Source organism: Nyctereutes procyonoides, unplaced genomic scaffold, assembly GCF_905146905.1.
Source record: "Nyctereutes procyonoides isolate TBG_1078 unplaced genomic scaffold, NYPRO_anot_genome, whole genome shotgun sequence".
In the NCBI taxonomy this organism is placed as follows: domain Eukaryota; kingdom Metazoa; phylum Chordata; class Mammalia; order Carnivora; family Canidae; genus Nyctereutes; species Nyctereutes procyonoides.
The window spans coordinates 21,323,410-21,340,480 of record NW_026575048.1 but is presented as its reverse complement, the minus strand read 5'-3'; the positions used below and the strand labels follow the sequence as shown (position 1 = coordinate 21,340,480).

The window sequence follows — 17,071 nt, the reverse complement described above, 5'->3', positions numbered from 1 at the left end:
TCACATTTTGTAAATGTTGCATAGGGTTGAACAGAACAGATTTTACACCTAGAACTTCTGTTCCCAGATTCAAATCAAAAGGTCCCATACCCTGACATTTAATCCCTGAAGTCAACTCAAAAGACTGTATACCTTGCAAAGGCGGCCCAAGTATGCACCCCGTAGAATTTACACATGGTAATTTTGACTCTGGATTCAACTCAGAAGAATTTACACACTTCACCTGTGGCCCAGGGTTGCATTCCATAGGTGCTACACCTAGAAACTTTGACCCTGGAATCAATTCAGATTTCAAACATTGCAAATGTGATTCCAAGTTGAACACCACAGATGTCTCACTTTGCTTCTTAGTCCCTGGATTCACCTCAGATCCCATACCTTGACATTTTGTCCCTGAAGTCAACCCAAAAGACTGTACGCCTTCCAAAAGTGGCCCACGTTTGCACCCCATAGAATTTACGCATTGTAATTTTGGCTCTGCATTCAACTCAGAAGAATTTACACACTTCATCTGTGGCCCAGGGTTGCATTCCATAGGTGCTACACCTAGAAACTTCGACCCTGGAATCAGTTCAGATTTCATATCTTGCAAATGCGGTTCAGGGTTGAACACCATAGATGTCTCACTTGCAATCTCTGTCCCTGAACTCAATTCAGAAGACTTCATACCTTGAAGTTTTGAAACTAAAGTTAATTCAGAAGGGTTTATACCTTGCAAAGGTGGCTCAGGGTTGCATCCAAAAGAATTTACACACTGCAGTTTTGGTTTTGAAATAAATGCAGAAGAATTCACACCTTGCACATGTGGCCCAAGGCAGAACACCTGAGATTTTATACCTTGAAGCCCCGGCTGAGGATTCAACTCAGATTTTACACCTTTCAATTGTGGCCCAGTGCTGAATGCCACAGGATTTGTACACTGAAGCTGTGGCCCTGGATTCAATTCAGAGGATTTCCCACCTTGTAATTTAGGCTCATGCTTGAATTCCAGAAATTGCTCATATGGAAGCTTCACATCTGTGCACAACTCAGATTTTATCTCTTGTAGCTGTGGCCCAGGATTGAACTCAAAAGACTGCATACCTTGAAGCATACCTGTTCCCTTGCATAACTCGGGAGACTTCACATCTTGCAACTGCTGCTCGGGATTGAATTCCATAGCTTTCACATCGTGAAGCTTTGTCTCTTTGCATAATTCTGAAGATTTTATATGTTGCAGATGTGGTCCAGGATTGAATACCATAAATTCCATACTTTGAGGCTCTGGCCATGGTTTCAACTTACAAGATTTCTCTTCTTGCCACTGTTTCCCAGCTTTGAACTCGGAAGATAGCACACTGCCAGTCTTTGATTTCAAGGCTAACTCAGAGGGGTTTGCAACCTGAAATTCTGGGTCATGTTTGACTTCTGTCGTTTTCATTATTCGAAGGTTTATGGACTCAGGAGATTTTGCACCTTGCAACTTTGCCCCGGGGTTGAATTTCATAGATTTCACACCTTGAAGGTGTGCCCCTGGTGTCAACATATGCAGTTTCAACTGTGGGGCTGACTCAAACCCCAAAGATTTCACATCTTTGACCTTTGCACCTAGAGTCAATTCAAGAGATTTCATATCTTGCTGCATGGGTCTGGCAAGGAACTCCACAGATTCTCCACTTTGAAGCGTTGTTTCTGGTGCCAACTCAGAAGAGGTTACACCTTGTAACCGTGGAACAGGTTTTAACTCAACAGATTTCAAATCTCGAAGCCTGCACTCAGGTATCAAATCAGATTTCTCACCTTGTCTCTGTGGTCCAGGGTTGAATTCCACCGGTTTCATACCTTGAAACTTCCTCTTCTGGGTTAAATTAGATTTCCCACCTTGTAGCTTTGGACCATGGTTGAACTCAGAGGATTTCACTTCTTGAAGCTTTGACCCTGGGATCACTTTAGAAGACTTCATACCTTGAAAGTGTGATCTAGAACTGAACCCCGTAGATTTTGTATCTTGAAGCTTTATACCCATGATCAGCTCAGAGCATTTCACATCTTGTAACTGTGGGCCTGATTTCACAGCTGGAAACTTCCTCCCCAGGGTCAAATCAGAAGATTTCTCACCTTGTAACTTTGGATTAGGTTTCAGTTCTACAGATTTCATACCTTGAAGCTTTTCCCTTGGGATCACTTGAGAAGACTTCACATCCTGCAAGTGTGGTCCAGACTTGAAATTCGTAGATTTAATGTCTTGAAGCTTTATACCCATGATCAACCTAGAAGGTTTCATATCTTGTAACTGTGGGGCTGACTTGAAATCCACTGATTGCACCTTTTGAAGCTTTGTCCCTGATATCAATTCAGAAGATTTCACACCCCTCAACTGTGGCCCAGGTTTGAACTTCACAGATTCCACATCTTGACACTCTGTTTCCGAGATTAACTTAGAACATTTCTCTCCTTGAAACTGTGGCTCAGGGCTGGACGCCAGTTTCATATTTTGAAGCTCTGATCCAAGGTTCAGGTCAGAGGATTTCACAACTTGCGTCTGGGGACTGGGGTCGCTTTCTTTATGTTTTACACTTTGAAGCTTCGATTGTGAGGTCCCCTCAGCAGCATTCACACCTTGTAACGATGACCCAAACAAATCTGTAAATTTGGCACCTTGAATCTTTGCCCCTGCAGTCGGTTTAGAAAAGGTTATGCCTTCCATCTGGGAACTTGGATTTAACTCAATAAATGTCATATCTTGGGACTTTATCTCAGGTGATAACTTAGAAGATTTTAGATCTTGCCACTGTGACCCAGAGTTGAAATTCTCAGATTTCACACCTTGAAGCTTTGTCCGAAGAGTCAACTCAGATGACTTCATCCTTTTCAAGTGTCGTGGGGAGTTCAGCTCTATAGTTGTACCACTTTGTAATTGTGACACTCGGCTTAATACCCCAGATTTTGTGTCAGGAAGCTGTGGCTCTTGCGCAAGCACTAGAGACCTCACACCTTGAAGCTGTGCTCTTGGGGATGACTGTAAGGATTTCACTTCTTGAAGCTTTGGTCCTGCAGTCAATTTAGTAGATTTCCTATCATGCAAGCAAAGCCTAGATTTGAATGTCATAGATTTTATATCACAAAACTTTGACTTTGAAGTCAGGTCACATGATTTCACACTTCTAACCTGTAGACAAGGTTTCAAATCGAAACCTTGAGGCTGATGTTCCTGGAGTGATGACGAAGATTGTTTATCTTGGAGCTTTGGCCTTGGAGTCAACGCAGGTGACCTTCTATCTCTTAACTGTTTCAAAGGTTTCAACCCTGCAGATTTAACACCTGGAGAATGTGACCCAAGATTTAACTCTGCAGATTTCACAGCCTGGAAATCGGGTCCTGGTATCCACTGAATACGTCTCACAGTTTCAAGCTGTGGCTCTCTTTTGAACCCAATAGTTTTTACATCTTGAAGCTGTGGCTCCGAGGTGGATGCCAAAGCCTTCCCTTTTTGCAGCTGTGGTCCTGGTAGTACCTCAGGGGTTTTCACCTTCTGCAGCTGTGGCCCAAGGTTGAACTCTGTATATGTTGCACTTTGAGGTTTTGGCCCTGGAGTCAATTCAGATGACTTTACATCTCTTAACTGTGTCGAAGATTTCAACCCTGCAGATTTAACACCTGGAGAATGTGACCCAAGATTTAACTCTACAGATTTCACAGCTTGGAACTTAGGTCCCGGTATCCACTGGATACATCTCATACTTTCAAGCAGTGGCTCTTGTTGTAACTCAAGAGTTTTTACACAAAGCTGTGGCTCTGAAGCTGACTCTGAGGGTTTTACTTGGTGCAACTGGGGCCCTGGGGTCAACTTAGGAGATTTTAGGCTTTGCAACTGTGGTTCAGGGTTGAATTCCTTAGGTTTTAAACCTTGAATATTTGATTCAGGAGTCCAATCAAGTGATTTTATATCTTTAAATCCTAACTCAAAATTGAGGTCTTCTAATTTTCTGCCTTTAAATTTTAGTTCTGGAATTAACTCCAAAGACATCCCATCTTCTGCCTTAAGCCTTCTCTTCAATTGCTCTGAATTCTTACATTGCTGCTTTGATGAGATTACAGATATCTTGCCATCCTGTTCTGGCCCAGAAGTTAAATTCATGAGTGCCATCCCTTGAAACTGTTGGCTTGGGGCTAAGTCTACAGAGTTTACTCCTTGAAACTTTGCTCTTCTGGTCACATTCCCAGATTTTACTTCCTGCTTCTTTACCCTTGGGGTCAATTTCACAGATTTTACATGTTGCAGCTCTGAATCTGGAGTTTCCTCTACAGATTTTAAGCTTTGATGCTTTACACATGGGGTACCGTCGACAACTTTCCTATCTTGCGTTTGTGGCTCTAAAGTCAATTCCTCAGGTTTCACATCTTGCGGTTCAGACTTTTGGAGCAATGGTCCTGGTGCAAAAGGCACAGGTTTCTCACCTTGCATCTTTAGCCCAAATTTCAGTTCCACGGTTTTCACATCTTGCGGCTGTGTTCTCGGGACCATCTCCACTCCTTTGAATTCTTGAATTCTTGCATGCAGAGCCAAGTCAGGTGTTGCAACTTGAAGCTTAGTATCTTTGGTGTCTTTCACAGATTTGACATGTTCTATCCCTTGCACTGTGGTTGTCTCCATGGATTTCTCACCTTCCGGCTGTGGATTGGGGGTTAACAACATAGATTTCATACCTTTTAGACACTGTCCTGTAGCTAAGGCCACAGATTTCACATCTTTCAGCTCTGAGATCAACAACTCAGGTTTTAAACCTTGACGTTTTGAGCCTGGTGTCAGCTCCATTGGTTTCACGCCTCCCACGTGTGGCCCTTGGATCATTTCAGAAGATTTTATAGCTTGTAAATGTGGTCTTCTAGTCGACTCAGAATAGTTTACTCTTGGCAACTGTGACTCAGGAGTCAACTCCATAGATTCTGCATCTGGTTTCTGTGGTTGTGAGACGAATTTATAAGGACCGTTACCTTCCAAGTTAGACATTTGGCCCACCACGAAATGTTTTATGCCTTGAAACAATGTCTCTGGTACTAATACCTCAGGCTTGACCACTTGCTTTTGAGGTCCTGGGGACAACCCCATAGATCTTATTCCTTTCATCTTTGGCTTTGGGGTCAACTCAAAAAATTTCACATGCTGTAGCTGTGGCCCTGAGTTTAACTCTGAAGATTTCACACTGGAAGGTTGACTTCTTGATGTCAGATCACAAAATTTGATATCTTGTAGCGATGGCCCTGAGCTAAGCCCCACCTGTTTTAGATCTTGAAGCCCCGAAGACATCTTTGCTAATTTAGAATATTGAAGCCCTAATTCTGGGGTCATCTCCACAGAATTCACACCTTCAAACGCTGATCCTGGGGTTTGCTCCCCAAATTTGGCACCTTGAAGCTTTGGCCCATACATCAATTCAGAAAATTTCACCTCTTGCAGCCTTGGCCCTAGATTCTGTTCCTGAGACTTCACACCGTGATACTGTAGTTCTTTGGTCAATTTCATAGATTCCATGCTGTGAAACTTTAATCCTTCAATAGACAGAAGAGATTTCATATTCTCATTCAAGAGCCCTTGGTTTGACTGCAAAGACGATTCTGTTGCAAATCCTATGGACTGTACATCTTGAAGCTGTGTTCCTGGTACACACTGCACACGTTTGAAACCTTGATGCTTCGGTTCTGAGGTCAAATCTGAAAATCTGACATCTTGCAAGCGTGGTCTTGAGTTTTGTTTCACAAATTTCATACTCTGAGTTTGTGATTCTGGAGTCAATTGTACAGACATAACACTTTGATGGTTTGGCCCTGGGATTAAATCTAACGATTTCATCTCTTGCATTGGTGAACCTGGGGTCAGTTCATCAGATTTCACACTGTGATGTGGGGATCCTGAGATTAAATCTACAGGTTTTTCTCCTTGAAGAAGTGGCCCTGGGGATAACTTTGAAAATCTGACACTTTGTAAATGCGGCCCTGGGGTCAATTTCACACCTTGAAGCTGTGCCCCCTTAGTCAAGTCCTCTGATAGTATACTTTGTAGTACTGGTTCTTGTACCAGCTTCTCAGATCCTACCACTCCAGTAGTAGCTAGCTGTTGAATTACATTAACATAGTCCACATCTTGTAATTGTGGCTCTGGCTTCAGCTGCATAGACTTTACTCCCTGGAGCTGTGGCTCTGCGGTCAACTCCATAACACGTCGTTTTGCTCCTGTGATAAATTGTTTAGATCCTTCCATTAATGGGGATGTTCCAGGGGTTAACATCACAGATTTCAAATTTTGCAGTAGTGGCTCTGATTTCTCATATTGCATCCCTGGTCCTAAAGTCAATTCCGGAGATCCTTGTACTAAATATGGTGGTACTGGCATTGTCTCCTGGATATTTTCAACTTGAAGCAATGCCAACCCAAAATTTTCTGTATTTTCATGTTCTGACCTTACGGACATCTCTGAAGGCTCGGTAACTTGACAATGTGGCTTTAGAGTCATTCCTGTAGATTCCATAACTTGACCTGTTGGTTTTTGTGTTAATGCCATTTGGAGCAAAGCCTCAGAAGTCAGCCTCTCAGTTTCTGTGCCCTGATGGCCTGGTCCCAAGGTCATCTCTGAAAACTTTTGAAAATGTGGTCTTGGCATCATCCCAGCAGTTTCCGTGACTTGCTGTGGGATTAACTTCACAGATTCCTCCTCTTGTGGCCAGATCTCAGAAGCTAAAGCTGCAGAGGCCGTGTCCTGATGCCTTGATCTAGAAGTTGAACCCAGAGATTTCATTGCTTCTAAGTGTGGTTCCATGGTAAGTTTCCTTGATTCAACATGTAAGTGTGTTTCAGGAATTAACCTCCCAGATTCTTCCAGTGGTACAGTGAAATCCACAAATTTATTATCATGCATTAGTGGCCCTAGAGTCAACGTCTCAGGTTTTGTACGTTGGGGCCCCCGTGGTCCTGGGGTCAATGGCACAGATTTCACACTTTGAAATTGTGGTTCTGAGGCCAACTCCTTATAGTTCATAAATTCTGAATATGGTCCTAGATTCAGATGAACAGACTTCATACCTTGAGACTCTGGGTTCATCACTTCTGGGGTCAGATCTTGAATCTCTGATCCTGGGACCAACTCTGGAGATTCTTGTATTATGTGTTGAGACATCCGAGTCTCCAAGGCTTTTACGCCTTGGAGCATTGTCTCAAGAGCACCTTGGAATGGCATTGAGTTCATCTGCATAGATTCTAAGGTCTGGCTCAATGGCCTTGGAGTACTTCCTAAAGATGATTGTTTCAACTCCATAGATTCTTTCCTCTGGTGACAAGTGTCAGAGGTCAACTCTGCTTCTGCTCCTTCGTATCCTGGCTCTGTGATCATCCCTGAAGATTCTAAAGCTTGATGCCATGGAGTCAATCCTTCAGGATCTATGGCTTCATGATTTGGCTTGAGGCTGAGCTCTACAGATTTCACTGTTTGAGTGCGTGCCCCTGAAATCGGCTCCTCGTATTTCATACCTTCCACCTGTGTTTTAGGAATCAACCTTCTGCATTCTACCATTCGAGGAATTTTCACATCTTTAAGTAAGAGTGCTGGAGCTATCTCCTCTGGTCTTTCATCAGGTAACCATGGCTCTGGGGCCAACTCCATGGATTTCATGTCTTCCTGTAGTGGTCTTAGGGTCAACTCCACAGCTTTTATATCTGGAAACTCTGGTGGCATGCCCAAATGAACATATTCCAGACCTTGCAACTGTGGAGCGGAGGTCAACTCCATTGATTTCCTATTCTGTAACTGTGGTGCTGGGGCTAACTCAGCAGATGTTCCACTTTGTTCTTGTGTTCCTAAACGAATAGATTGCAGACCTTGAAGCTGAGACGTTGGGGCTAACTGCACAGAATTCCCACTTTCCAGCAGTGGAATGGGTGCCAACCCATCAGATTTTACAGTCTGCAGTTGAAGTTCTGGGGCCGATTCTATAGAGTTCACAGTTGGGATCAACTGTCCATATTCTGCCATTTGTGGGATTGAACCTGAGGTTCCGTCTATAGGTTTTACATTTTGTAATCCTGGGGATAACTTCATGGAATCCACAACCGTAAGCTGTGGCATTGGCTTCACCCCCAAATATTCTACATCTGGAAGTAGTGATGTAGTGGTCAATACTGAAGAATCTGTGACTTGATGCAGTGGCTCTTGATTCATTCCCTCAGACGCTGTACTTTGACCCAGTGACCTCGGGACTGTACCTAAAGATTCCATTATTTGACGAGGTGACTGTGTCAACTCAGTTAGATTTCTGACTGTGGGGTCAGAGGCCAACCCTCTAGTTTCTATAGTTTGGTGGCTTTGCCTTGGACTCATCTCTGAAGGTTCTAAGATTTGATCCCACGGGGTCATCCTTGAAGATTCTATGACTTGATGTGATAGGCCTGGGGTTAATGCCATAGTGTCTGTGCGTTGATGATATGGTTGTGGAGTCATCCCCACAGAGTCCAGCACCTGAATCCATGACCCAGGGGTCAACTCCAGAGGTTCTTTGACTTGAGGTACTGGCCTCGAGGTCAAATCCGGAGTTTCCACAATTTGTGATTGTGATGCTATGATCATTCCCATGGTTGACCCCAGGGCTACTGGAGTTACCTTTAGAGAATGTACGGATTGATGTGATGGCATTGGAATCACCCCTACTGATTCTGTGACTTTAGGTGGTGGCTTTGGAGGTAAACCCACAGTTTCTACAACTCCAGGTGAACCAATAGTAGTAGGAGAGCCGGAAGTCAAACCATCTGGTTGAGTCACTCCTGGGGTCAAATTTGCAATTTTAGACTGTGAATCTCCATATTCTATAACATGTGACTGTGCTGATGGAATTATCCCCATGAAATCCACAGCCTGTAATAGTGCCACTGGAGTTACTTTTGTGTAATCTGTAACTTGGTGCAATGGAGTGGAGATCATTTCCAGGGATCTTGTGTTTTGACACACTGGTCCTGGAGGAATGTTCAGTGGTTCTATGGCTTGATTTTGTGGCCTTGAGGTTATGTCCACGGATTCAGCAACTTGAAACTGTGGCCCTACAGTCATTTCCACAGTTTCCACAACTTCATGTCCTACCTGTGGACCTATGTCTCCTGGTGGCATGACTTCATGATCCAACGATGTGTTTATATCCCCAGACTCCATGGCTGGATACTGTGTTCTTGGGGTTATTCCCACTGATTCTATGATATGTGAATGTGATTTTTTAATCATCCCGATAGAATCCATGACTTGAAGCAATTCTACAGGGGTTACCTTCACATTATCTGTGACGTGATTCGGTGATCTGGAGGTCATCTTTGATTCCATAACTTGATGCTGAGGACTTGATGTTACCTCCACTGATTCAGTGATTTGATATGATGGTTTTGTGCTTACACTCACTCTTTTCATCGTTTCCACTGGTTTCCCAACTTCATCTGGTGGCTGTGGGAACAAACCCACAGATTCTGCCACTTCTGAATGTGACTCTGGGATGATCCCCATTGAATCCATGACTTGAAGTAATGCCAGTGGAGTTACCTTTATGCTATCTGTAACTTGATATGATAGCCTTGGGGCCAACTCCACTTTAGTCACTTGGGTCTCATGCTGCTGCATCCTTTTTTCCGGAAAACCTATGACCCTCTGGTCTATACTAAGCTCTAGGATGTGTTTTGGCTCTTTCTGCAGGAAATTGGTTTCCTCTTGAATTATGTCAACTCCTAAACTTTTGGGAGGTGGAGTGCCCAGTGATGTAACTAAGGGCCTGGATTCAACGATTTGGGGGCCATCCCCCAGTTGTGACAGCTTACCTGGGATAAGTGACTGTGAAATTTTTGTTTCTGTTCTATTCAATCCAGATTCCACTCCAATATTCACATGGAGCTGGAATGATGGACAGTTTGGGGATTTATTGTTGATACTTTGTTCACTGCTTTGATGGATAGGCATAGATACCTGCATTTGAGGTTTCTCTGGTTCAGGGACTCCTCCTCGTGCCTCAGTTAAATAATGCAGCATTTCCCATGATTCCTTCACAGGCAGAGGAACTGTTTGTTCCTTCAAAGTACAAACCTTCCAAGCCATATGTCCTTCTAACTTCCACCCAGCCAAAGGAGAGAGCCGGAGTGGAGCCCGCCCTGAGAATCCTGGTCTTGCCTTGCAAATAGAATTTGACCCATGATCCAATGTCAAATGACTCTTGCTCCCTCTCCCATTCTTTGTTTGTTCTTGTTGACAGAGACCTGGGGATTCAAAAACAGAGCTGATAAAAGAGCTTTGAGACCTTAATGGTGAAAGAGCTGCCAAATCCTCCAAAAGATGTGATTTCTCAAGCTGTGAGAGTTGAAAAGGGGGCAGGGATGTGCCTTGGTTCCTGAGCACAGAAGACTGTTTTTTGGGTAAAATAGGTAAACTACGGCTCTGGAGTTGCCAGGTTGTTCCTTCAGAAATGACAGAAAGGTGTGACAGGCTGGAGCTGTTGCATAATGATCCAGAGGAGATGCTGTGATCAGTAGAATGTTTTGCCTTCTTACAGCCACAACAGGGTAGAACAGGCTCCTGAGACACAATAACAGAGGAGGTAGAGGAAGAAATCATATCCGAAGATTCTTGCAAACACGAGTGCATAAGACTTGATCTAAGAAATAAAGAAAAATTCCATTTGCTTTGAAGCAGGAGAAGGTAGGAAAAGTAGGAAAAGGGAAAGATAATGGCCATTTCAAATGTAAAATATTTTGACCTGAGGGAGTACAACAACAAAAGAGGTTGCTTTCCCCAACTTCAATTATTTATAGAAAGAATTCCTCTACCAGGAGGAAAGGGAGGCCATTGTCTCCATTGCAATCAGAAATGATTCATAAACCAGTTGTTCTTAAACCTTTGAACTCAGAATTCATCCCCACTATCAAAACTAACCAACCAACCAACCAACCAACCAACCAACTAACAATCTCTCTTTTCCCTCTCTCTTTCCCTCCCCTCCTTCCCTCTCTATAACCCTTCCTCCCTTCAGTCCCTTCCTTCCTCTCTCTTAAAAGTTCTACCAGCTTTGGGGTACCTGGCTGCCTCAGTCAGTATAGCATGCAATTTTTGATCTCGGGACTGTGAGTTTGAGCCCCACATTGGGGGTAGAGTTTACTTAAAAAAAAAAACAAACAAAAGACCTTCCATCACTTCAACCCCCACCCAGAAACTACCTTCCCTGACCTTGTGCATTCCAGATGTTTGAAGATCTGTTGAAGACTTCTGGTCATTGACCAGAGTATATATTCCTGGGCCCATCCCACAGGGAGTCCTGAAAAGCTGGATACAACAGAGTGTGTCAGTGTAATTGAAGTGATATTAAAAGTACTAATAAGGAAACCAATAAGAAGAGTGGCTTAAGTTAGAAAGGAAACTACTATCACAGTCAGAAAAGTAAAACAGTACTAGGTATCTTTCTCCTCACTTTACAGGGTTTATCAGTAGGGTAGGCTGAAGAAAGAAAGAATAGATAGTGACGATCAATTTTACTCACTTTGTCAGGTTAGCTTCAGAGCAACCCATTCTGAGATTTTCTTCCCACTGGGAAGCTGGGAGCAGAGGTAAAGAATCTGTTAGAATCATAATTATTGATACCACCTAGTTCAAGCCACTTGTTTTACAAAGAAGAGATCGAAGGTGAAATCATGTCCAGGATCATAAAGTTAAGTAGTGATAGAGCTCAGACGTAATGTAGGTCTAAGTTTTTATATTTTAAAATATACTATGCCGCCTTTACCATGTAGTGGATGTAAGTCATTGGAAACAGCTGAAACAATCATGGTAGGAGGGAGTTGGAGTAAGGGAAATAAATCTGTAATACATATTTTTTCCTTCAAATGAGTCTATTCAGCGTCTATGGCAGGGGAAAAATGTATCGAAACTTCCCCCACTAAAGATCTCATCAAATTTCTTTCCTGATACTTTGAGTTTTGCATAAAAGGAAATTAGGAAAGAAAACATGAGGAACGGAAGCATAGAAAGAACTATAAATCAGTTTACATCTCTTTGGAAGTTGCCAGAAAGAATTTAGCATCTTTGGAGATGTTAGGAAGAATAGGCACATTTCTTTCACTTATACAATCTTTTTCAACCTCCCACCCTCTACCTGTTATTAAAGTCTACAGTCTAAAAGCAGACCCACTGTTGATTTGTCATTAGCCTTGAGCTAAAGAATAAAGTATAAGATCTCTCTGACCTGTGAATTTCTGGATCTTTTTCAATTTACGCTGCCTTGAAGTCTAGAGGGGCACAAAAAGAAAAAATAAAACCAGAAAATGTTCTAGGTTAGAGAATTTATCAACAGCACATTTCGTCTTACAGATACAATTATTCATCCAGTTGGTAACCATAACCACAGCAACAATTACCACCCCATTCACTTATTCATAAATTATCTAATGAGCGCTTACTAACTTCTAGGCATTATGTTAGGTGCCAGGACTACAAAAGTAAATGAGATCCCTGTATTCTGGGAACTCACATTACTGGGGAAAACAGATGGCTAAACGGCTAAGTTACAATATCAGGTGGTAACAGAAATATAAAGGTTAGGGAATAAAGAGGACAGTGGTTAACTGCCTGGGAAAAAAGGAAAAAATTACTCAAGAAATGGCCAGTTGAACTGGAGTTTAAATTATCACCAGAAGATTTTTAGGTAAAGAGAGAGCATTCCAGCCAACGGGAACATGACCAAGAAGATTATAAAGTCATGATTTGTTGGGTGTACTTTTGCTAAGTAGTGAGAGATGAAACTAAAATATAGGTGGAAGCCAAGTTGTTCCAGGTCATTTTATCTATCTATCTATCTATCTATCTATCTATCTATCTATCTATCTATTTGACAGAGAAGAGAGCACAAGCAGGGGGAGTGGCAAACAGAGGGAGAGGGAGAAGCAGGTTCCCACCTGAGTGGAGAACCTATTTCATCCTAGAATCCTAAGATTATGACCTGAGCCAAAGGCAGACACTTAATCAACTGAGCCACCCAGGCACACCCCAGATCATTTTAAAGACAGAAGTGATATGTGTTGCCATTTCAAATAAAATAATTTTTATTTCTTCCTTTTGATTCAGGACATCAGTCTCTGAGAGCATATTAAAACAGCCTATACAATTTTATTCATAGTATTAGCAAATGTTTTAGCTAAGCAATCGGATGTTGGATAGAAGTGTTGAAAGTAAGATCTCCCAAGAACACTAAGGTGGTTTAACCTAAGAAAGTAAACCAATGTGATATACCACATTAATAACACAAAGAGAGCAGCACCTGGGTGGCTCAGTGGTTGAGTGTCTGCCTTTGGCTCAGGTTGTAGTCCCAGGGTCCTGGAATCGAGTCCCCCATCAGGCTCCCCATGAGGAGGCTGCTTCTCCCTCTACCTATGTCTCTGCCTCCCTGTGTGTGTCTCGAATGAATGAATGAATGAATGAATGAATAAATAAATAAAACCTTTAAGAAATGACATGAAGAGGAAAAACCTGAACAATAATGTCAACTGATGGAGAAAAAGCATTGGCAAAATCCAACACTCACTCATGATTTATAAAAAATAGAAACACTCAACAAACTAGGGTTCGAAGGGATGTCCTCAATATAGTAAATGGCATTTATGAAAAACCCTCTACTAATATAATTCTTCACAGTGAAAGACTGAAAGCTTTGCCTTTAAGGGGGGAACAGACAAGGATACTCACTTTCACTACTTTTTCTTTAATATTGGACTAGAAACTTCAACCAGAGCAATTAGGTAAGAAAAATAAAAGCCATCTCAATTGGAAAGGAAAATGTTAAACTATCTCCATGTCTATTCACAGATGACATAATCTTGTTGTCAGAAAATCCTAAGAACACACACACAAACCCAATTAGAGCTAATAAATGAATTTAGAAAAGTTGCAAAATACAGTAAATCAGTTGCATTTTTACAAATATTTTATTGATTTGCGAGAGACCCAGAGAGAGAGAGAGAAAGAGAGACAGGGGCAGAGACATAGGCAGAGGGAGAAGCAGACTCCCCACAAGGAGACTGAGGTGGGACTTGACCCTGGACCCCAGGATCACCCCCTGAGCTGAAGGCAGATGGTCAACTGCTGAGTCACAAAGGCGTCCCTGACATGTGGTTTTTAACTTGCTTTAACTTCAGAGAACAAACTGATAGTTACCAGAGGGGAGGTGGGTGGGGGATGGGTAAAAACAGGTGAAGGGGATTAAGAGTACACTTATCTTGACAAGCACCGAGTAATGTACAGAATTGCTGAATTACTATATTGTAAACCTGAAACTTATATAACACTGCATGTTAACTATACTGGAATTAAAATTTTTAAGTAATAAAATAAAATTTTCTGTTCTGAAGAAAGAAAGTGGTCTGTGGCCTAACAGCAGTAACAGAACCTGGGAACTTGTTAGAAAGGCAGACTCTCAGGCAGCCCCCGGGGGGGGGGGGGGGGGCGGCTCAGGGGTCTAGCGCCGCCTTCAGCCCAGGGCGTGATCCTGGAGTCCTGGGATCCAGTGCAGGGATGGAGTGCCAGGATCAAGTCCCACATTGGACTCCCTGCATGGAGCCTGCTTCTCCCTCTGCCTATGTCTCTGCCTATGTCTCTGTGTCTGTCTGTCTGTCTCTCTCTCTCTGTCTCTCATGAATAAACAAATAAAATCTTCAATAAAAATAAAAGAATCACAGGGTTAACCAACTGAGCCACCCAGGCACCCTCTGCCATTTTCTTTTACTTTTTCTTTTTTTATAAATTTATTTTTTATTGGTGTTCAATTTGCCAACATATAGAATAACACCCAGTGCTCATCCCATCAAGTGCCCCCCTCAGTGCCCGTCACCCAGTCACCCCCACCCCCCGCCCACCTCCCCTTCCACCACCCCTAGTTCGTTTCCCAGAGTTAGGAGTCTCTCGTGTTCTGTCTCCCTTTCTGTTATTTCCCACTTGTTTTTTCTCCTTTCCCCTTTATTCCCTTTCACTATTTTTTATAGTCCCCAAATGAATGAGACCAAATAATGTTTGTCCTTCTCCGATTGACTCATTTCACTCAGCATAATACTCTCCAGTTCCATTCACGTTGAAGCAAATGGTGGGTGTTTGTCATTTCTAATGGCTGAGGAATATTCCATTGTATATATAAACCACATCTTCTATTTATTTATTTATTTATTTATTTATTTATTTATTTATTTATTTATTTATTTATTTACGATAGTCATACAGAGAGAGAGAGGCAGAGACACAGGCAGAGGGAGAAGCAGGCTCCATGCACCGGGAGCCTGACGCGGGATTCGATCCCGGGTCTCCAGGATCGCGCCCTGGGCCAAAGGCAGGCGCCAAACCGCTGTGCCACCCAGGGATCCCAAACCACATCTTCTTTATCCATTCATCTTTCGATGGACACTAAGGCTCCTTCCACAGTTTGGCTATTGTGGACATTGCTGCTATAAACATCGGGGTGCAAGTGTCCCGGCGTTTCATTGCATCTGTACTTTGGGGAAAATCCCCAGCAGTGCAATTGCTGGGTCGTAGGGCAGATCTATTTTTAACTCTTTGAGGAACCTCCACACAGTTTTCCAGAGTGGCTGTAGCAGTTCACATTCCCACCAACAGTGCAGGAGGCTTCCCCTCTCTCCACATCCTCTCCAACATTTGTGGTTTCCTGCCTTGTTAATTTTCCCCATTCTCACCCCTCTGCCATCTTTCAATTGCATATGGGATTAATATTTATCAGAAGCATTCAGCCTGGCATTCAAAGCCCTCTACAATGTCATCTCTACCAATTTTCTAAAATTTTCTCTCATTGGGCTCCCTATTCTACACGCCATCCTCATAGGTGTCCTCTCTACAAACACATCCAACACTCTTCAGCTTCCCATGCTTTTTCTCAATCCATTCCCTACATCAGGAAAGTCTTCACTACTCTCTTCCATCCACACTATCCACCTTCAAAGCCCTACCCCTCCTCTGAAGCATACTTCAAACCCGAGCTTTCCAGAGGCATTTTATAGATCTCCCTGCTTCAAAACACTCCACCTCCAACGTCTGCCGCAATATTTATTCTTCTATTAACTCATCACGTTCTCTTTCCTTGGATTATATATACATACCCATTTGATCATCTCCCCCAGTTCACCTCGAGCTCCTAAAACGTGGGAGATGGTGTTTTATTTTTCTTCAATGTCTAGTATGCTACCACATATAATAGGTGCTCGAGGTTTGTTGAAACAAACTGAAAGGAACAGGATCGAGCATGACTTGTACTTATCGAAAGACATGCATAGGAACGATCTCAACTCCCCTCTTTCCCCAGCCAGTTCCTCTCATGGCCCAAGATGTGGGAGTTGCCATGGCTTCTGGGGCAGAGACAGGGAGCAGTGAATTTCAAGGGAGGGTTGCATTACATACCTTGGAGTCTGTCTTGGTTGCCACCTGCTTCCTGCTCTGTTTCCCAGAAAAGAGTATCCAAAGTCCCCATGCAAGGAAACCAAATAATAGTAGAAGGCTGACATACAGTGGAGGTGGCATAGCCTCCAAATGGCACTCCAAATCAGTGCCATTACTCAACCCATTGCTCCTCTCAACCCAATGCTCCTCTCAGCTCCTCTCCCTCAAGGCTGTGTCTGACCCCATATGATGTCACAATGGAAACTTCAAGGTAAACCTGACAGGGCCCAGCCAATGTCCGAGCTGCTGGCCTCTCTCCTCTGAGCCATACCCATCTGCTGCCCTTTTCTGCACCTGCTCACGGGTTCTGTCCTGACAATCAATGCTCAGGGAAGGCCTCCTTTACAATTCTACTAGGATTTGGCTGGACAACTTGTCATAAAGTAGAGAATATGGAGTCAAGATTTCAAAGGCTCCAAGTCGCCTGTCTTGCACTAAAGCATCTTCTCTTCTCTGGAACCAGTCATTCCATAGAGGGTCAGTTATGGTGTCGTATGTTCCCAAATCACAAACTAGAATACAGAGTCAAATACATTTAAGAAAGCTTGGATATCTTAAGTAAACACTCTCAGAAAAATGTGATACATATAATTTCCTACT

The 17,071-nt window shown here is 43.0% G+C and overlaps 1 protein-coding gene across 2 annotated transcripts in view; it reads right to left on the bottom strand.

The window, feature by feature from the left end:
• The window catches only part of LOC129511172 (zinc finger protein 512), an 89,292-nt gene that overhangs the window by 35,215 nt on the left and 37,006 nt on the right, over positions 1-17,071 (bottom strand). The window contains exons 20-21 of one of the 2 annotated variants that reach the window (XM_055327711.1): positions 12,228-12,270; positions 11,526-11,580 (exon numbers count right to left, since the gene is read on the bottom strand). The exons of the other annotated variant lie outside the window; for it this stretch is intronic. Of the exons in view, the coding sequence (XP_055183686.1) occupies positions 11,526-11,580; positions 12,228-12,270 (98 nt within the window). The remainder of the gene's footprint in view (positions 1-11,525; positions 11,581-12,227; positions 12,271-17,071) is intronic. 2 annotated transcript variants of the gene reach the window in all.